Raw genomic sequence first — 22,994 nt, forward strand, 5'->3', positions numbered from 1 at the left:
AATGTTGTTATAGCTCATATTATGACGGTTTCCTCAAAGAGCCGTTGTAGATGCTGATGGCTGTGGGCAGGAAGGATCTCCTGTAGCGCTCCGTCTTACAGCAGATTTGAAGAAGCCTCTGACTGAAGACTCTGTTGTTGTAGGACGGTCTCATGAAGAGGATGCTCAGGGTTCTCCATAATGTTCCTCATTTTATGAAGAATCCTTCTTTCCACAATGATCTCCAGAGGTTCCAGAGGAGTCCCCAGAACAGAGCCAGCCTTTTTTATCAGCTTGTTGAGCTTTTTTAAGTCCCTGGCTCTGATGCTGCTTCCCCAGCAGATGATGGCAGAAGAGATCACACTTTCCACAACAGACTTATAGAAGATATGCAGCATCTTGCTGCTAACACCAAAGGACATAAGTTTCCTCAAGAAGTACAGTCTGCTCTGTCCCTTCTTGTAGATGGCTTCACAGTTGCATCTCCACTCTAGTCTGTTGTCCAGGTGAACACCGAGGTATTTATACTCCTCCACCACCTCCACTTCTTCTCCCATGATAGAAATAGTTTTTGACTTATTCCTGTTTCTCTTAAAATCTACAATCATCTCCTTTGTTTTAGTCATGTTCAAAATGAGATGATTGTTTCCACACCATGCCACAAAGCGGTCCACCACCTTCCTGTACTCAGCTTCTTGTTCATCTCTGATCCACCCCACGACTGCAGAATCATCTGAGTATTTCTGCAGATGACAGGAGTCTGTCTTGTACTGGAAGTCTGAGGTGTACAGAGTGAAAAGGAATGGTGAGAGTACAGTCCCCTGTGGTGCTCCTGTGCTGCTGACTACCTGGTTAGACTCACAACCCTTCAGTCTCACAAACTGTGGTCTGTTTGTCAGGTAGTCATTGATCCAGGAGATTGTTGAGGCCTCCACCTGAGTCTTCTGGAGTTTCTGACAAAGCACATCAGGTTGGATTGTATTAAATGCGCTGAAGAAATCAAAGAACATGATCCTCTCAGTGTTGCTGGCTTTGTCCAGATGACAGTGGGTTTGTTGAAGCAGGTGTATGATGGCATCTTCAACTCCAACTCCACAGCGATAAGCAAACTGAAGGAGGTCCTGATGGTTTACTGTTTGCTTACTCAGGTGGGCCAACAGGAGTCTCTCTAGGACCTTCATGATGTGAGATGTCAGGGCAACAGGTCTATAGTCATTGAGTACTGATGGTTGAGTTTTCTTACAATAATTTTTTACAATAATCATTATTCCCATATATGATATATACTATACTGTGTAAAGATAAATGATAATCTGCCCTCCTTGCTCAGCATGTGTTACTACTGTTTTCATATTCTGTTTTCCATATTTGTCTTACTTTGAACCTCTTCTCATGTCCACATGTGTATGTGTTTTGGTTTTCATTTGTTTGTGTTTTGATCATTTCCTTGTTTATCTATGTTCTATAGGCCTTGCCATAGTCAGTTCATTTTCTGTGTTCATTATTGCTAGTGTTGTTTTTCCATATTAGTTTGTTCTGTTGTGTTTAGTTTAATAGTTTATGTCTTGTGTTCTGGTATCAGTGTATACTAGTTTTGTGTCCTTAGATCAGTGGTAGTTTTTTTCCCATTGGTTAGTAGTTTCTTTGTATCTTACTTCTGCTCCCTCTGTTTTAATTAGTCTCCCTCCCTTAGCTTCCCTGCTTTCATTTTGCCACAGCTATTTCACATCTGCTTGTTTTTACTGTTTGTTGCTAGATTCTTCCATTATTCTGTTACACCACCCGTCCCCCTGTCTGTTACACCACCCGTTTCTCTGTGTGTGCTCCATGTCCTGTGCATCCTTTTCAAGACATGCGAGTTCTCTGTTTATTTATTAAATATCCTTCACAATGCTCATTCTGTGTTCCTGTCTGCATTTTGTTCCAAACTACAAAACATGACTATTCTATTCTATTCTATTCTATTCTATTCTATTCTATTCTATTCTATTCTACTGGGCTGGTGTGGATCCACTTCAATAAACCGGATGATGTCACTTTAACGTCTCAAACTCAGATAAGTTCTGATCACTTCCAAGCAGTTTTTAGAGGTAATCTCAAATTTGTTTTTGAAATAAAATATTTGTTTCATCCCAAAAAATAAATATATGCTTGAAATTTCAGTTCTATTTTCCGTACCATTAAGGTCCAACTTTAATTAAACCTCTACTAGAAGTGTCAGTACTTCCCTATACGAAACAACAAGAACAACGAAAAAAAATACAGTTTATTCCTACTTTTACATTTCATTAGACTGCGGTTTAAGGTCATCCTCAAATGAAAGAAAATCAGTTGGGAGGTTCAAGTACAACCCAAGAACCACTGAGGCTCATATCTATCAAAGCTGACCTACCATGAACACCACTGTCACTGTCCACAAGTAGGCAAGTTTAACATCAACACAGACTAAGAGGGAACCCATCAGGAAAGAAGCTCCTGCTTCACAAGAAACACCTTCAAGCTTGACTGAAAATTGTAGCTGTAACAAGGTTTTATGGTCAGACAAGAGAAACACAGAGTTTGGCCACAATGACAGGAAGTGGTATAAAGTATGTTTGGGGGAGACAAAAAGGAAAAAAAATAATAACTTTGCTTCAAAGCAAAGTTCATGTCAAGATACTAATCAATTTAAAGCTCTGCTGAGTAGAGTAGTAGTAACAATGTACTAAGAACAAAGGTGTAAGGGCTTAACTAAGCATGCCAGTGGGTGGATATTTAGGTCTAAATGATGGCTACAGTCAGAATAAACAGTAAAATGCTATCAGTCTTTCTCAGTTAGTATAAAGCTCCACCAAGCATTTTTTTAAATGCAACTCCTCCTTGTTCTATTTTGTGATAGATGGTTGGGAATCTTGAATCTCTCTTAAGGTATATCTGACAGAAAAAGGTTCCTCATTTTCAGCCCAAATATGACACAACGGGATATAATTTAAATTTAACACAGAATGGTGGTATGGGTAGCTGTAAAACAGCACCAATCCAGCAGATCTCTCTATTGCAACATTAAAGGCACCCAACTGGAACATTGTGTATTTTTCTTAAACAGCACCAGCTGGGAGCGAAACGAATATGTGGCTCAATAAACAAGACACGCTAAAAAGCAAGAAAGCCAACATGTTCTGCCATCGTACTCCCACAGTCTACATTCTGCATTTTAAAACTGGCCTATAAACCGATTGCATCTGCAGACATGAAACAGGCAGCCTGCCTCCGGGCTGAATAATTGATCTCTCTGTATCGGTCAGGAGGACGATGGTGGGACGCTTCTCTCTGCATGTGATTCAGTCCCATCACGGTGTAAACGGCTACCCAGCAAACCACCATCCCCTCCACTACACTCCACTTCCTCCTCCTTCTTCTCTCCTCTCTCTCTTCCTACGTGTGTTTTTGTGAGTGTGTGTGCAGACGAATCGCAGAGCAGGAGGAAGCTCCAAGGACGTCCTTTTTCGAGCCCCTGGAGCCAGAGATGCGAGGGACGAACATTCATTAGCCCACACCGTTGCCGCCTGCTGCAGGAGAACTTCGCGGGTGTTGCAGCCTGAGCCCTGCTCTCTGATCCCCGCTCGTTGTGTGAGTGTTTGAGGAGGACTGTAACCAGTTGCCGGACGGAGGTAAAGCGATGTTTGATGCAAATGCTTCAGCGCAGTTAGGCGGTTACATGTGGAGCTATCCGGTAGCGCCGGTTCTGAAACCACTCCATGATCATACAAGGAAGTGCATGTGTGCGTGCCTTTCAATGTGCATGCAAAAATGTCGATTCTGAGAACAAATGTGCAGGAAATTTATTGCATATGGAGTTGTATAAATGCATGCATCAGGCAGGATTTTTGCCTAACTAACGTGCTTTAAGAGCAGCTTTTCTTCCCGGAGTGGGATGGCTATGTCCAGGGTCCCTCCAATCGAAGATGGAAAGTTTTACCACATGATCTTGATAAATATACAGGAGTGGTTTAGTTCACTTGCGTGACAACGGACTGTCCTGTGAAGCCGAGAGGACTCATTAAAACTCGTCTGAGTGGGGGTTATTACCTGATACGTGTGCAGGTCAAAGCTTAAACTAAACACCACTAAATATGTTTTTTTTTTTTTTTATCATATTTACAATTAAATAGTGAGAAGTGGCTGCTAATACAGAATGTAGGTTAGTTATGCTTAAGTCACTGACCTTTGTGTCCTTCATTTGCGCAACGAAAGAACGCGCTTTACAGCCCAATAACATACATTAGTTATTCTCCAAATTAATTGAGGTCAGAAACAGTAAATAGATAAAAAGCTATTTATTGTGTTTTTGAAAAAAAAGTTTCCAGTAAATGGCAATAAATTGACCGAATTATTGTTGTTTTTTTTTTTTTTCTCTCTAGATCTGAAAACACAGGATTCTACTTTTCTGCAACGATTGAATGTGACATCGATCGGATAAGGAAGGCAAGGAATCCAAAGCCATCATCATGAATTTCGTTATGAAGCAAGCGCTGGGGGGTAGGTTCCAACCTATACACACTTAATCCGAGTGTTTTTCATACATATGTAGTGCTTTTAGATATTATCTGCCAATCTGTCAAATCTTGACGCACAAGACGCGGTTGGCTCCCGGGGCCCCGAGCTCGCCTTTGGATTATAATTTGTTGAACCATTGTGGCCATTCCATATCTCAGTCAGTGCAAAGCGAGATGCGTTAAAGCAGGTCTATACAGTCTTACCACTAATCAGACGTTGGTGCGTCTTGACTGAGTGAACATTTTCCTTCTGAAGGAGGAGGAGGATATGCTGATGGGGGCGTTAATCGAGACAGAATCTAATCTTCAATAATTTCATTCCAGCATTCAGGCACGTAAAATAGTTCCTAATTGCTTGTGCTGCAGTGACTCCCCGGACGCGAGATTATCATAACAGATTAATGGATTTTGAAGGAATATGAGCTGCTTGTCCTATGTGAACATGCAGATGGCGCAGTGGAAAATGAAAGGACTTTAAGTGGGTTTCACAAAGGAGCTAGAGTCCTCGCAGGGTGACTGTTTGTTTGGAGAGAATCAGCTCACTTATACACTGAAAAGCAAATCTTCTTTGATGTTCACTGTGCATTTAGGCAAAGAGGTCCCAGAGAAACTGCTTTTATTGCATCAGTACACATAATCATTTTTACAGACGTTTTTGTGAGAGTGATGTCACAAACTGCAAGTTCAAACCTTATCACATTTTGTGTCATTACAAATAAAAACTTTAATGTGTTTTGAGATTTTATGTAACAAACCAACAGGAAGGAAAAGGTTTTATGGTTTTAAATTGTTTACTAAATAACCTCACTGAGTTCATATTTTGTATAATAATAATTACAGCTGCAAGTCATTTGTGTCTACCAGCTTTACACATTTAGACACTACAATGTTTGCTCATTCTTCTTTGCAAACTAACACATGAGTTCAGTCAGGTTGGATGAAGAGTGTCTGTGAACATCAGTTTCCAAGTCTTGCCACAAGAGTCTTAGTTGGATTTAGCTCTAGACATTGACTGGGTCATTCTAACACATCAGTATGCTTTGCTATAAAACATTACATGGTAGTACTTGGTGTTAGGGTTGCTAACCTCCTGAAAGTTCAACATCTCTTCCAGGATTGCTGTGTATTTGGCTCGATTCATTATTTCCATCAGCTCTGTCCAGCATCCCTGTTCTTGTTTGAGAAAAGCATCCTTGCAATATAATGCTCCCACCACAATGAAGCACAGAGGTTTTCAATGTTAGTTTTCCACAACACATAGCATTTTATGTAGGCAAAAAACTTTTGCCCACCATTATGAATTTACCTGACCAAAACACCTTCTTCCATATGTTTACTGTATTTTCTACATGCTTTATAGTAAACTACAATCAGGACTTTTTATAGCTTTCTTTTAACAATGACTTTCTTTTTGCCACTTTTCCATAAAAGCCAGATTTATGGGGAGTCCAGCTAATAGTTGTTATATTAAAAGATTCTTCTACCTGAGTTCTAGATCTCTACAATTCCTCCAGAGTAATTATTGGCCATTGTGGGTGCTTCTCTGTTTAGTGTTTTCTTGCCCAGCCTGTCAGTTTAGGTGAACAGCTATGTCTTAGTAGGTTTGCAATTGTGCCATACTTTTCCATTTCCAGATGGTGGATTGAACAGAGCTCTGTGAGCTGCTCAAAGCTTGGGATTTTGTATTATAACCTAACCCTGCTTCAGATTTCTCCACAATGTTCTCCCTGACCTGTCTGCTGTGTTCCTTGGTCTTCATGATGCTGTTTGTTCGTTGAGGTTCTCTAACAAATCTCTGAGGACTTCCCAGGCTGAAAGAAAATGACACACAGGTGGTCTCTATGGTGATAAAGGCAGTTTGTCACACTGCACACAAATGTACAGCATACTTTTCTATATTCCATTTTTTAAACACTTCACATTCGGGGATTTTCCTTCCTTTACATTGGGTTACTCTATCACATAAAATTCTAATGATATATATTTAAATGTGTGGTCATAATGTGACAAAGTGTGAAACATTAAAGGTGCTTGAATACTTTTGCCAGGCATTGTAACAGGATTTCCCAGTTGACCTCCAAAATGTCTCAAAGGCCTTGACTTCCTATTGTTTCATAACAAATCCTAACGGGTAAAGCAGCTGTTTTTGGAGCCACAGTTTGATATGACTTTTAGAAAAACTGTGGGGGTATCCCACTGGGCTCTTGAACAGCAAAGAGGCTCCACAGCTGGCCCAGACATCTTCTCTGCTATGTATTAAATCACATTTGTAAGTTGCACTTCCTTTATAGCTTAAACACTGGATAAGAGTGTATTACAGGTGGTGTATCACACCACATTAGAAACAAACTGCATGTACTATGTGTAATGTACATGGATATATTAGACAGAAAAACACCATTACTATAATATAGAAGTATAACATTTATATCAGTTTGTACTTACAGTATATTGCACAGTCCAGGTGACATAAACGTAGTTTTCCTGGGACATAACATCAGTTTTATCTTATTGTATGCTTTCAAGAAATCACAAATATACTTGACCCAAAATGTGCAAAAAACCCCTTTTGCTAAAATGCTCTTGAATGTGAAGATTTGCCTTCCTGTTTTCCATTGGTGAATGGCAAAATATTCTTCTGCTTATCTGGAAGGCTTTACACAGCTGTTGTTGGTGAGTTTCTGTTACTGATACACAGATATCGTTGTTTGTCAGCAGCTGTGTACTACAGTTAAAGGAGCTAAAGCTCAACTCGGTTAAGTTAAAGTTGCTGTTCTCTCTGTGCATCATGTTGTTTAAGTGCTTGTTGGTTTGTTATTGGGTGTCCAAGGAGCAGCAGGTGCCCACCGCCAGCGTGCTCCACAGCTTCGCACAAGTAAAGACGAGTCAAAGCCGCTGAAGTGTGCACAAAATAAATTTCACACATGGGGAAAATCAGGCAGCTCGTGCCAAGGTCTTCACCTTCAGAAAGGGTTTTCTTTCCATCCTAGGGAGCAAGATTTATACTTCCTTCTTAAGGAGTAATGAGTTTTCAGTGTGCAGTGGATTAGCTGTGGGCTATCATTTAAAGTCTTTCTCTCTGTGCATGGCGAGGAGAAACTCAAACTCCATCTGCTCCAATTTAGACCTGTATATTTTTTTCCTGCCTTTTTATTCAGTGATGTGAAAGGTCATCTCACCATGCATTGAAGAAGCATTCATCTGTAGCCATGACCCCTTCACCTTTGTTGATCAGAGGTTTTTGGACTGTTAATGTTACAAAACCAGTCGATAAAAGGTTTAGTTGCAAGGTGAAATTAATTTTTGCACTGCCTTGACAAACCCTTGTTTGTGATGTGCAAAAACAAGATATATAAAATGAAACTTGCTACAATAAAACATGGTGTTATTTGCGAGTGTGTGAATGTGTGTCTTGTAGCAAAAGCTTTAGCTGAAGGGGGCACCTACTCTATGACAACAACATGGTCTGCCCTGCAATGTTATGGGACAGAAAAATATCTCGTTCAGGTCTAGGTCAATAAATAATTTGCATCGCCACTTAAAAACACTGGTTCTGTCCAAATCCTACCACATCATCCTGTACAGTGAATATATCCTTGATAAATGAGTTATCTACATAAAATTGGTCCAAAGAGCCAGATAACCCATCTCTGGTCCAGGCAATTGGACCTCAGAGTGTAGAAGTGTTAGCATGAGAATTACTTTGCTGAGGCTCAAAGTATCTCAAAAACACTTCTTCACTATATAATCCTGACCCAGTCCAAGCATTGTTTCTATTTTAGCTATGTTTCCCTTCTCATTTTGATTTGCTGAAGTTTGGGTTGAAAACCTTTCTTATACATGAAAGGATTTTTAAAAAGCACGCCCATTTAAAAACCTTTGAATAGGAAATATGGCACAGAAAGAAACCGATGAATAGTTTGTTAACATGAATAGTTAACAAACCCGGTTTCACTGGGGCTCTAAAAACTGTTTATTCATCCCTAGCATGTCTGTGAAACTCTTTCCTTAGGATTAACATGCTCTAAAATGTTCTAAAATTTGTCTTAAAACTAATATAAAGGTCTAACCATTCAGTTTTCGAAATGAAGACTTTCCTTTTAAAATGACAACTATAATGCTTTCAGAACAGACTGCATTTTATGTTGAACAGTTGCATCAAAACTAAACCATATATAACAAATCAGAGAATCCAAACTTAGTGTAACCAACATCTATAGTGCCTTGCCAAAGGATTAATACCCTTAGTGCTTTTTTTCAAATTTTGTCACAAAACAAACAGAAACATCAGGATATTTTGCTGGGATAGTTTGTGGAAGTGGAAGTGAAATGTACTTGAAATGTAATTGTATTTAGCTTCCTTTTCTCTTTTACCCCATTGCGAACAACTGTCCTCAGAAGTCACCAAATTGGTAAATTGTGTAATTTATTTTCAGTCTAAATCCAGCTGTTTTGTGAAGGCCTCAGAGGTTACTTAGACATGATCAGTGAAAAGAAACAAGGCAGATAGATCAGAGAGAAAATAATGAGAAGTTTAAAGCAGGGTTAGGGTAAAAAACAATATCCCAAACAAATTTTAACATCTCACATATTTTTGTTAAGTCCATCATCTGAAAATTTATAAAGTATGGCACAACTGCTAACCAGCCCAAATATGGCCTTCCACCTAAACTCACAGGTCAGGTAAGAAGAACACTAATCAGAGGGTGAGGGTTAACCTCCCAGCAGGACATCAACCCGAAACCTACAGTCAGACCTACAAAGGGATGGTGTACACCAAAGAATAACCTTGTGTTCGGATGGTCAATTGAGAACACAATTTTAAGTGCACACAGTTTTAAGTGCACACTTAAAACTGTGCACTTATATTTATATTATATTGTAGATATGTTTGTACTGTTTAATTTGTACTGTATTGCACCGACTACGCCAAAACAAATTCCTTGTATGTCCAAAAACGTACTTGGCAATAAAGCTTTTCTGATTCTGATTCTGATTCTGATTCTGAATATCTTGTACTTGAAAACTAAGCTGCATAAAATCTCTTCATCCAGTCTGACTGAGCCTGAACTATTTTGCAAAGAAGAAAAGTAAAACTTTAAGACTAGATGTAGAGACATACTGTCAAAGACTTCCAGCTACAATTGCAGTGAAGGCTGATTGTACAAATAATTGACTTGGAGGGAATGAAAACAAATTTGCACCATGTTTTGCTGATTGCTAATCATAAAAATCTTTGAAAACCATTCATCATTTTGCTTTCCCATCACAATTATACATGCTACGTGTTACTCTATCACATAATATCCAATAAAAGACGTTAAAGTTTGGGGGTTTTGTAAGAAAAAAGTTCCACTGGTATAACTACATTTGTGGGAATAAATGTTCCTTTTAGTTCTTGTATGTCTTGAGGGCAGAATCAAACTGATGTAGAGCCTTTCATAAATTGGTTTAGGACTTCCCAGACCTTGACAATGGATCATGTGTGACATTCGGGATAAATTCTTCCCTTTCTGCAAACAAAGAATGTAATATTTATGAATGCAAAGTATATCTGTGTTTGTTTGAGGGTTTCAGAGACTGGGAAAGAAATGCATAGTCAAGAATCAGATTTATAACCAATCGTAAATAGTGAGACACCATCTCAGCCTCGCCCATCGCTGTCTGTAACAGCTCCTCCATCCTCCTACATCTTCTGGTCCTGCCTTGCCTGGAGTGGAGGGAGGAGGAAAATAAGGTGTAGGAGGATATGAAAAGTGACAAATTGATCTTTAAAATGGGTTGTTATATCATCAGTTGCTGAAGGCAGAGGTTGTAAAGTCTGGACCAGCCGAGGCTGTAATCACACTTTAATGGGAGTGCTCGACTGCTTTGAGTTTCTCCTTCCTTTCTCCTTCTCTAACACCCCTTCCACCTAACTCTCTCCTGTTTTTTTCCCTTATTCTCCCTTGGGTTGCCACCTCTGTCACTCTTTGTCCTTCCCTCTTACCACACTTCCTTAACTCTGTCTTATTTCACTTCATCACTCACTCTCTCTTCCCCTTTTGTTTTTCGATCCTTTGGTTTAACTTTCATTCACTTTCTTTCCTGCCTTGCTCGTTCTACTATTACAGTAAATCTAAAGGTTGAGATGAGAAAACTCTCAATCAGGCAGCCACAAGGGAGGCTTCAGTTGTGTGTGCAGGCATGATTTTGTGTGTGCTTGTGTGTGACGAGAGATGGATGGAGAGTTGGGAGGAGAGCTGTGTATGACAGGATAAGGGACTGGATGAATCTTAGTAGTTGAGTTTACCTGGCATTAGTTGATAAAGTGTAAGGGTGTGTGTGTTGTTTGAGGAGATGCAAACACAAATACAGAGAAGCACACATCTCTGGCAGGCTACACACACACACACAAACAGCACAAAGGCATCAAATTTCAAACTTCCTGACATACTGATAAACAAACCCAAACACACAGACACACGCTGGGAATCACAATCAGTGGGAAGCGACAGACCTCCCGCCCTGCTGAAAACCACAGGAGGGAAAAAAAGCACCACAACAGTGCACATATAGCAGCCTGCAGCTGAGCCATTTACACACAACCACTGGGCAAACAAATAAGCAATCCCTGAAGAAAAAAAAACTTCACTCTGTGAAATAAAAAATACTTCTTACTGTAGAAAATGCTGAATATAGTGCTGATAATTATAAACTTAGGAAATATGGAAATTCACACTTTAAGTTTATTATTATTTGAAGGATGCTGATACCTTTGTCAACCGATTTCAGATTTTGGACTTTACTATGTCAACTTTTATGTGAATCTGAGAAGTGATAAAAGCTTCGGCTTTAAAATACCCCCAGGATCATCATATTGTGATATTTGAAAACTCAACAAATCTTTCTGTCTTCCAAAGAATTGTTTTTTATGTGTGTTTTTTTTTTTATTCCTGATTGTATTCCCTATATGTACTTACTTTTCAAACAGAACGAATTACATTTTGGAAGATTTTTAAGTCTAATTTTCTGAAAATATCCTTATTTTATCATTTTATTTTTAAAAGATGCAGGGGTTGGACAATGAAACTGAAACACCTGGTTTTAGACCACAATAATTTATTAGTATGGTGTAGGGCCTCCTTTTACAGCCAATACAACGTTAATTCATCTTGGGAATGACATATACAAGTCCTGCACAGTGGTCAGAGGGATTTTAAGCCATTCTTCTTGCAGGATAGTGGCCAGGTCACTACGTGATACTGGTGGAGGAAAACGTTTCCTGACTCGCTCCTCCAAAACACCCCAAAGTGGCTCAATAATATTTAGATCTGGTGACTGTGCAGGCCATGGGAGATGTTCAACTTCCCTTTATGTTCATCAAACCAATCTTTCACCAGTCTTGCTGTGTGTATTGGTGCATTGTCATCCTGATACACGGCACCACCTTCAGGATACAATGTTTGAACCATTGGATGCACATGGTCCTCAAGAATGGTTCGGTAGTCCTTGGCAGTGACGCACCCATCTAGCACAAGTATTGGGCCAAGGGAATGCCATGATATGGCAGCCCAAACCATCACTGATCCACCCCCATGCTTCACTCTGGGCATGCAACAGTCTGGGTGGTACGCTTCTTTGGGGCTTCTCCACACTGTAACTCTCTCGGATGTGGGGAAAACAGTAAAGGTGGACTCATCAGAGAACAATACATGTTTCACATTGTCCACAGCCCAAGATTTGCGCTCCTTGCACCATTGAAACTGACGATTGGCATTGGCATGAGTGACCAAAGGTTTGGCTATAGCAGCCCGGCCGTGCATATTGACCCTGTGGAGCTCCCGACGGACAGTTCTGGTGGAAACAGGAGAGTTGAGGTGCACATTTAATTCTGCTATGATTTGGGCAGCCGTGGTTTTATGTTTTTTGGATACAATCCGGGTTAGAACCCGAACATCCCTTTCAGACAGCTTCCTCTTGCATCCACAGCTAATCCTGTCTGATATGGTTCGTCCTTCTTGGTGGTATGCTGACATTACTCTGGATACCGTGGCTCTTGATAATTCACAAAGACTCGCTGTCTTGGTCACAGATGCGCCAGCAAGACGTGCACCAACAATTTGTCCTCTTTTGAACTCTGGTATGTCACCCATAATGTTGTGTGCATTTCAATATTTTGAGCAAAACTGTGCTCTTACCCTGCTAATTGAACCTTCACACTCTGCTCTTACTGGTGCAATGTGCAATCAATGAAGACTGGCTACCAGGCTGGTCCAATTTAGCCATGAAACCTCCCACACTAAAATGACAGGTGTTTCAGTTTCATTGTCCAACCCCTGTACATTGGGAAAGTATGTTTACGGTTTATGTGTACCTTCATGCAGATGACAGTACACTTTACTCAACTGGCTGTTGGCAGGATTCAAACTGTCTTTAACCTGCTGCAGGTATCATTGTATGCCTGAAAGTTAATACTTATTGAAATTAAAACTAATGTTTTTCGTCCATAAATCCTGCAGTTAATATCAAGGCATTTATCTGAAAGAGAGCCTTTCTTTTAACATACCTGGTTTCCAGTGGTTTTAAAATTTAGTTTAGAACTTTTGAGAATTTTAAATTGTATGTATTTCTAGTTTGTCATGATAAATGTCCTCAGTTTCTGAATACGAAGCAGTAATCCTAATATATATATATATAATTTTGTATGATTATTTATCTTGGCTAAGTGCCTAAACATTTCTAAACATTGAAACAAAAGGCAGGACATTTTGAGAGATATAGTTATAATAACTTAAGATATAATATAACATAAACAGTCATTATTACCTCAGTCAGCTCCACAGTATTTCAATTTAATTTGGTTTATTTGTTTCTTTTTGACTGATTTTGATTGATTGAATAAAATTTAAATCCTAATTTTGTACATGCAAATTAAAATAGCTTCTTCCTCTGGACAAAGATATGTGGAAAAACTTACAAACAGGATTAACCCGGGAAAGAAGTGAAATTTGCGGCTACTTACGGCCCCCTGCTGATCTTGGGGCCCAAACACAACCTTAATTTCTACTAGTGTGCCAAAAAGTAAAAGACCAAAATATTGCATACGTTCACTATTCACCTAAAGAACAAGTAAGAAGTAATGCAACATCTTATGTGATCATTTTCACGTTGAATTATATTCTGAAGTCAGAAAAGCTTTGTAGAATTTCTATAGAAAATTAAATATTGAGATGATAATGTACAATTTTATTGTACATTATCATCTCAATAATAATAATGTACAATTTTATTATCAAGTAGAACACTTTGCATTAGTGTCAATAAATACATTTTGACTTACTGCCTAACTGAATGGAGTTGTTTAAAACATGGAAAACATAAGTGGGACATCATAATGCTGGCATGAAATGTTTGCTAAGGACCTCATACAACCCTGAGCCAACACTGCTTACAAACCACACATGTGATTCACTTAAGACAAACATTTGTTTGAAGTGTATCTCAACTGTGGTAATGAATGTTTGACCTGAACTTAGATCTCATGTGCCTTTAAAAACCACAAAGATTGTCTGTATCTGGAAGCCTTCATTTCCTATGATGGATTTCCAGTAAATGGAAAACATATAGACCATCCATCTTGTTGGCACATCATGTACAGTATTTGGTATTTAACTATGCAATAAACAAAAACAGAGATTAAACTTTATAGTGTGGGTGCATTAAAAGGTCTCAAAATCAATCTTATCTATCTCCTGTTTGCTCTGCAGCTGAGAGCTTGTTGTATCTTCAGGTTTAGCTTGAGAAAAGCTATTTTTCATTGAATTGGATGATATTGGATTACACTAATGACTTTTCAGGCATTGGCCATAAACTGACTTTGGTCAATTTCATTTTGAAACAAAGACAGACACATGTTTAACTTACACAAACAGACTCAAAACCTTTTATTTCAACATCTTTAGCATATTTGCAACTAATTGCCTCTGGCAAAATGGCTCATTTCATTAAAAAAATTTGTTCTAATTATAAATTTGTTCAGGCTGCAACATACAGCACAAAAATAATCAGACTGGATATTACAACAAAATTTGCTCCTTATCAGCAAAATCATCTCTTTGTTGAAAAAAATTGTGTACTTAAATTTGTAGTAATGTCTCTTTTAACTAGTAAACACATCAACATGCTGGGTGGCTTCTGTGAAGGGATACATGGGCTCATTTGGTGACAATGTGGAGTCTGTCGAACATAAAAGGCCTAGTTGCAGTTACAGTAGCTGCTGGAACAATTAGTCACACAAATACACATTTGTTAAAGCAATGTGGGTGTAATGGGTCATGTTTGTGTGTAATAACAATAGACAGTGTGATGTTGGATCCATGCATTAATTGTGAAGTGCCATGACTAATATTGATAGTGTAACTGTGAAAAAGCAGAGCAGAATTCCCTGCGCTGTGGTTGTGTGGTCACATAAGAGATAGCACATTATTATCCTAAAGGATTAATTAAAATTAGCTGAAGAACCCTGGAGGATATGTAGTGATATGGAGATACACAACTCTTGTTGTGACCTTTCAAATCCCCAGAGTGAATGGGTTGTTTACGTCTTCATCGAGAGAATGTTTGTCTCATTAAATGTTTTTTCTCCATCAAAAACTTGAGCTACTGTTCAAAATTTTTTTCTCTTTTTACCAAATGCAAACAAACAATCTGTATATTAATGCTTTTTCCGTTGTTTTTACCTGTAAGGTGTTCCTTTTTATCAGCATTATTTTATTCTCTCACAATGTTGCTGCTAATGAATCGAGTTCAGACCTTATTGGAACATAGCCTCAGCTCTTTGCACTGTTTTGCGAGGAAACGACTATAAGCTTATGAAGTGGTTTTGCTTCGGTCCATTGTACTTTGGCTCACCTACACTCTTACAAATAAATGTAAAAACGCAACCCTTCTCAAATCCTAATCAGTTCTGTTTTCAGTTAATATTCTATTGCAGAGGTTTTATGCAAAAGTCAGTCTGCTGCTATCTTCAAGCACACTAATAACATGTGGTGAACCTTACGAGATTTGACATTTTAATCAGAGGTTTACAAAACATGAATTGTAATTTCAGCCTAACAGACGATTCCTGCTGGATTTCATAATAAACCTTCGTGCATGACCAGGTAGTCAGTGAGCAATCCTGATTGGTTTCTTCACACTTAACTGGCTTGCAGCTGAGTTGAAAGAAAGTCATAATGCTTCATTCTGGATATCATCCTACTTTTACCCCTTTCGAATAAATGAGCCAAGAAATAAAGCAATGTAAGTCTGATAAACTAAGGTGCAGTAATGCCAAGGGCTGTGATTTCTTATCATTCATTCTGGAGGAACAAATTAAACCGCTGTGTGCTTCTACACGGGGCACATTACCATGTTTTGAGTGATGTTTTTACATCTTAACTATCTTTGTCCGACAGGATCACCTATTGAGAGTTTAGGTGAACTGCTGCAATCGCTTTTACAGAAGCCATACATGATGAAAGAGAAAAGAAAAAGCTTTTGTGAAGAATCTATTTTCTATGTCTGAACAAATGTTTCTTTTTCTCATGTCCCTAAAAGTTATCTTTGTTAGAATGCCTATTTGTTTGTACTAGTTTTTTTTTGTTTTTTTTTTCTAAATGGCAAGCAATTTCTTTTATCTGAGTAATTTAAGAAATCTGATCAAATTTTACCTTTTCTCTTGTATTTAGGTCTTTGTGACTTTCTTTAAGTCTGTCAATTATAATATTTTTAAGTGGGGATTATACATCTTCAAGTCAGGCCATGTGTTCTAAATGTATCTGAATTTTCTTAAAACAACCTTACCGATTGTATTTAGAACATGGGAAATCAAATTAAGTGCGTCAGCTTTTTGACGAGGCTCCATGGTTCACTGCAGCGCCTCTAATGGTAGAACATAATATTACATAAACAGAAACCTGGATAAATGAGCATCAGAAAAACAAAACTCATGGCTGAACAAAAAAGAAGTTCGATGTGGAGTATGAGTACGAGTAAAGCTAATAATAAAGCTGTCACTTTATCATAAAAGGTTCTTAGAAACTCAAGAAGCACGCTGTATTAGTTAGCAGAAGCGGTACAGAACAGCAGAAGCCGAAAAATAAAAGCCAAATAAAAAGCTTCAAGCTTCAGCTGCTCCTCTTGCTTTATAGACAGTTTCCTCTCTTAGCTTAGATTGTATAAATCTGAGAAATATGCTCCTGCTAATTATTGCAGGAAAAAACAGAATAGAAAACTTTAAATGATGTTGCCGCTGATTTCTGACTACTTTTGATTATTCTGAACAAGTATTCAAATTATTAAACAAATTCTGTGCATTTCTTTCTTTCCTTTTAAGTGAATACAATTCTTTCCTAAAGTTATATTTTCTAATAGATAAATTCATCAAAATATCCAAACTCTTTAGTTTCCAAGCACCAGGGGTCTCAGACAGAAAAGCTCAATACTCCTTCAGTTGCTGTCTCTTGAAAGGAAAGCAGAATGTGTTGATAAAGGAAATAAATTATTCACATTTTTTAAAGCTACTTTCTGATTGAGCCAACTTTCATAAGCTCCATATTTCCCATTTTATAATAAGCCAATCAGTTCTGATGTAGCTAGAAGCTTAATGATATTCTAATAAGATTTAAGCATAATCTATGAATCAGAGACAAGACAAGACTCATCTTCATCTGAGATTAACATGTATAACTTTACTTGGAAGCTACTCTACTTGGAAGATGAGTTGTTGGTGTGCAAAGCTTGATTTAAACATTAAAAGCCATTTAATTATCTACTAAAACAAAAGAAATGATTGTAATTCAACCTTTCATAAAGTTATTACTTAAAATGAGGAATGGATGCAAAAGAGACAACTTTTTTGAAGTCCTCATTCCTTGGGGAGCACTGTTACTACAGGCTAAGCGTTGTAATACATTTGGATGCTTGTAAATCGGATGAACTGCATCATAAGTTTGCTCTCAAAGTTTGTTTCCATCATGCAGGAATTGGACTTGAAAAAGGACAAATCTCAGTATTAAAACACTAATGACTTACAGAGTATGCAGGGCTGGCTCTCTCTCATTTAAAGTGATTCAACATTTTCTATTTAATCACATTTTGAAGGACCCAGAATATGAGAAAAAGGCATCTAAAATTTGTTAAATGGCAGAAGCTATAAGGTAAGGTTACAATATAGTATACATTTTTCATTAATATAAATTGATTTTATTTTAAATAAACTAATATACAAATGTAGCTTTAGGATGTAAACGTATAACACACTGCACATAAGCCTAAACACGTCACCTCTGCTTTGAAACATGGTGCTGGCAGCATCATGCTGTGGGGATATTTTTTTTCAGCAAAGACAAAGTTCATTGGAAGCTGAATGTAGCCAAATACAGGGCTTTCCTGGAAGCCTCTAACAGTTAGAGGCTACAAAAGACGAGACTGGGATGGAGGTCAGGACAACAATCCTAAACATATAGCCAGAGCTAGTTTAGTTCACAATATGTTATTTCGTTAGAATGTTAAAGTTCAAATGACAAATCTAAATGACAAACTGTGGCAAGACTTGAAAACTGCTCTTCACACTTGTTCTCCATGGAGTCTGACTGAGCTTGAGCTATTTTGCAAAGAAGAATGAGCAACAATTTCAGTCTGTTGCTATCAAAGCAAAGCTGGTGGAGACACATCCCAAAAGACTGGCAACAGCAACTGCTATGAAAGGCGGTTGTACAATATATTGACTCAGAGGGGGTTAAATACATGTTCGCATAACACTTTGTAGATTTTTATTTCTAAGGAAATTAAACCTATGTATAATTTTTCCTTTTTTTTGCAGTTATACTTTATGCTGTTGCCATATAAATCAAACATATATTAAAATCTTTGGTAATCATATGACAAAAAAGGTTCAAAGGCACTGTAACCAGTTTTGGTACCCTAAAACTAGAGTCACTAATGCATATTTTTCTATTGGAACCAAGACTGTAAGTTGTAGACAGTAATAGTTTGCAAAAATAAAGCCATTAATGGGCAAATTTTGTTGCACTTTCATTGGCTAATAAACAGAACATTTCGTCCATCTATACCTGATTCTTAAATGTTTTGTTCTGAATTCTTTCATGCTAATTGTTGCAGAAGATCCTCCTTGGTGAAAAGAGGAAAACAACATTGTTTTAAATTGGTGACTGTATCAGAATCAGAACTGAAAAGTCTAACATGTACAAGAAATATCGCCTCCACAGTATTTTTTGAAGGAAACAAGGATCTGAGAAAAGATTAGGAAAAGAGACATTTTTTAGTAGATGAACTCCAGCTGTTAAATACCACCGGTCAACTTTAACATTATGGTCAGAAGCCTCAGTCACATTAAGAACATTACAGACCCAGAATGTTCAGGACTCTGAGCACACAGTAAAAACTGATTCTAATGTAATATTGGTGTGATGGTCTGTGTATTTGAGTTGGTTTCCATGGATGCTACAATATCTTAGTTGCTATTTCAGGATCTCTGAGGTTGTGCAAGCACACCAGACTCTATTGTGATATTAAGGCTATTCCAAAGCAATTTTTGCTTTCCTGTTTGTTAGAGGAACTGGTAAATGTTTCTAATTGGTCAGCAAAAATGCTAAAGTAGTTGTTGAGTGTGGAAGTAACATCTATGTGAATGCCAAATTGCAGTTTACTTCTGGCAGAGTGATGCATCATAATGACTGCACAATGAATGCAGTTCTTATATTTTATCTGTCAGTGGTCATAATTTTATAGCAGATATTCCTCATGTGTACTTGTATATGGCTGATTTTAGAATTTAAAAAAAAGCTTTACACCTTCATTAATAAGTTTTGCTTTACCAGACTCTACCAAATGGGACAGTTCAAAGGACAAAATGACAGTTCGAAGACAACTCGTATTGGGATTTTTTTACTTGTCACCACAGTCCAGCAACTCAGCCCTGGAGGTCTTCATGTCACACTTATAGTGTCGTCATTGTGGGGATCAGGCAACAAATGACAGGGAACGACCTGGGGGAAGTTTTTAAAACTTCAGTTACAGTCCACAGACACAGCCTTTATGATGAAAGAACCCAGAGGCCTCAACAATCAATACATTTTTCTGAGGACATGTAGCAACACACTGAGCTTACGAGACGAAGCATGATACTGACTTCACAAGAACAAGGCAAAACTGTAATGGCATATTCAGAAAACTTCAAATCTTCCTTTTACAAATAGACTAAAGGTTTCCCTAATCAAATCGGAGTTTTAAAGAATTTGTAATCAGTGTGCAATATTTCAGTCTAGGTTTGACAGCGACTGCAGTTTTGGACTGAAAAAGGGCAATGAAACTGCCCTTTTTGTGTTTTCACAGAATTTATAAAACATTTACATAGTTAAATCTCTGCAGTGGACATTAATTATGTGAAGAAAAGTAAGGCTCCCTAATATAGACAGGACAGTATATTTACAATTTAAAGTTTCCATTTGCCACTGTGTGGAATTGCAAGTAGACTGGCTGGTTTGTTAGGTCTCCAAGATACTACTTTCAGACAACAGTTTTTATTACTTCCTCTTCCTCACTGAATAATCCAACTTATAGATCTTTATAAACTGAAATTGGACCTATGAACTTAGACATCACTAATTGTGTTTTAAGTGGATGTTTGAGTTTGGTGCTCCAGACATTACTGCATTGCTCTCTGACCTAAAACTTTGGTTGCATTCTCAACTGCCTTGTCTTCAACCTTTTGCTCATGCTTTTTAAGGTGATTCTGAATTTTAGACATCAGACGGAATATATTTATTATAACCAAGCTATAAGCTTGGCTGTAGTAGAAAAGGAAGTGTAAAAATTATGATAAATGCCCTTTTAAAACATATTCTTGTATATTTTAAATATGTTGGTTTAAACATTGAGGAAAAAATAAAGTACAAAATAAAAACTATATTTCAGGAGTTGATCTCTTGTTAAAATTCACAACATTCACGTCAGATTATTTTAGACACCAATTTCTGCATCAGCCTATACACTCTTTGTGTGCTGTAAAAGTAAATCTTATAATGACAATAAATTGACATTTTTCTGTCTGTAGGGGTTTTCTGCCCTTCAACAGCATGCCGAAGGCAAATAGTCCAACCAATGCCAAGGTAATCCCCATGTGGCCAAGGTGCCCGTCGATCAAATCTTTTCATTTTATAACACAAAATGTCTCTGAGGTATCCACTGTGCAGGAACATTTTTGAACTGACATTAAATGAATGTGCAAAATAAGGCAGGACACACACCTGCTGTGCACACAGCAAAAGCCCAAACACTCACTCTGTGAATGACAGCTTGCTTCTGTAGTTCAGCGGTTTCCTTCAGTGGGCAGACAGATTTCATAAAATGCTAAATGTTCTGCAGCTTTATGGTGCCTTTTACCATCAGCCAGGTTGACTCAGGTGATTGATGGGTAAGTCCAGTGAAGGTGTTTTAAAACAAAAACACAAGATGCAATAAAACAAAAATTATGAGCGAGAAAGATGGTTTGATGGACCACAGCAGCAGCAGCAAATTTCCACATCTTCTCCTACTGCATCAGTCCAGTCTACCTGCATGTGTCCGGGTGATCCTGTGCATGTAGCTCCTTAGATCCACCATCTAATTAGAGCTACACTCCCATCCTTTATTCCAACCAACACTGGCTACTCTGCCTGCCCTGGTGCTTGTTGGCTGTTATAAGAAAGATTTTGACTTCAACAGGCTACATGCATTAATGATTACGCTCCTGGATGCATTTATGGTTTGCATCAGTGATGAATGCAACATTTGTGCCAATAAAGATATTTCCTGAAGTCACAATTCTTTGAATGTGTGCTACACAATGACTGTAACAACTGCCAAGCACTTACAGGTCTTCCTGATTCTTTTTCTGAGACTGATGACTAATAAAAGACAGAACCGTTGTTGTGCATGAACACAAATGTATATCGTCTGGAGATAGTGGATGTATAGTGGGCTGTATAGTGGGCAACACCAAGCAAAATAATTGTATGGCATTATATAGAGAGCAGTGGTGGGTTTGACACAATTTTGTTGATTTATTGGATAATATGTGTGGGTTACAACATCACATCATCAGTGTATTAGTGACTGATGGGCCAATTTTAAATTTGTTCTGCTCTCCTTTGGCATGATATTGTACAGCAAAACGTAACAAATTTTGCAGTGTACACAATGTTCTAAATAAATGTGCAATCAACACTACTTAGCTGTACAATGTTTGAAAAAGTGCTGAAATCCTCTAATGTTGCTTTAAATTTTTTATTATTTGTGGTTTATTAATAGCTCCCTTTATTTTAAGTCACAACTTGTTTACCTGGGAAGCAAAATAAATTAATATTTGCCCAACAATAAAATGCTTTTTCCCTCTAAGATTGCGCTCAACATGATAAATAAACACATATATTTATATAAATCTACAAGCACCAAGTGCACATCCCACTCTCTCATCCCTGCAAACAAATAAGTCTCACTGAAGCTAAACCTGCAAGCACCTCAATTTTTTTGCTTCATTGTGCTAATTACTTCTCTAAACGGATTATCTTTTTAATCTGTTCTCAGTGAGGAGTTTGGGATATCGAAACACCTGCATTGTCATGATGCTCAGAGACTCTGTTCTGCCTAACAGTCACTACTATGATTCAGCCTTTGACCTACAAAGCGGTTAATCGTTTACACTGTGGCAGCATGATGCCTTAACTACACGCTGTTGAGAGGAGGATGGCCGGATAGCGCATTAGAGTCATGGAGCTTCATTTTGAAAGTGTGCTGCATATGCAGAATCATTATTCAGTTGTTTTACATTGAGTCAATGCTCTGCCTGGCAGACCTTTATCAGACTTATCAAATAGGAAGTAAAATTTTAAAGCTAGAATTGGATCTTTTTGTGCATTAATTTAGAAGATGTTTTTCCTTTTTTCTTTTTTTATTTAATTTATGACAGATTTTTCTGGCATTGTACTCTTCTGGTTTGTTGGCAGTAAACTGATATGCTCTGCATTTATGAGATCAATATCAGGAATCTAACAACAGCAGATGGTATTCTGCCAAGCTCCTCCAGGCAGCTGGGTGGGTGGGATTAAAGAGAGTACTGTCCGTATTGAATATTTTTAGGCAATCTCACCTTTTACTAAATAGCTAGGATTTGAGCACAAAAGGACAAAGAACATAGTGTAGCTAGAATGTTGGCTACAATATTACACAGTAACAGTCACAGTTCTGCTTATAAACACTTTATCAGTCCACAGCTGTTACTTTAATTCAGTGTGTGGCTGCTTTTTCTATTATGTCATTCTACATGGAAATGTTTGCACTTGTATTGTAAAAAAGTTATTTATTATTTAGTATTAGGTTCAGAAGTAAATGTCTTTGAATCAATGCTGAAGAGGCCCTCACATCCCATCCGGGCTGCTTATGAAACCTTGGATATTT

General features: G+C 37.9%; 1 protein-coding gene across 3 annotated transcripts in view; it reads left to right on the forward strand.

Annotated features, from left to right (window-relative positions):
• Window positions 1-3,315: 3,315 nt before the first annotated feature.
• cplx2 (complexin 2) overlaps window positions 3,316-22,994 on the forward strand; it is an 88,928-nt gene continuing 69,249 nt past the window's right edge. Inside the window, exons 1-2 of one of the 3 annotated variants that reach the window (XM_047354215.1) lie at window positions 3,316-3,588; window positions 4,380-4,497. In XM_047354215.1, coding sequence (XP_047210171.1) covers window positions 4,467-4,497 — 31 coding nt within the window. In that variant the 5' untranslated portion in view covers window positions 3,316-3,588; window positions 4,380-4,466. Of the gene's footprint in view, window positions 3,630-4,041; window positions 4,063-4,379; window positions 4,498-22,994 lie in introns of those variants that run through there. The other 2 variants (XM_047354214.1, XM_047354216.1) reach the window with 2 other exon arrangements.

This window comes from Girardinichthys multiradiatus, chromosome 23 (genome assembly GCF_021462225.1).
Source record: "Girardinichthys multiradiatus isolate DD_20200921_A chromosome 23, DD_fGirMul_XY1, whole genome shotgun sequence".
In the NCBI taxonomy this organism is placed as follows: Eukaryota; Metazoa; Chordata; class Actinopteri; order Cyprinodontiformes; family Goodeidae; genus Girardinichthys; species Girardinichthys multiradiatus.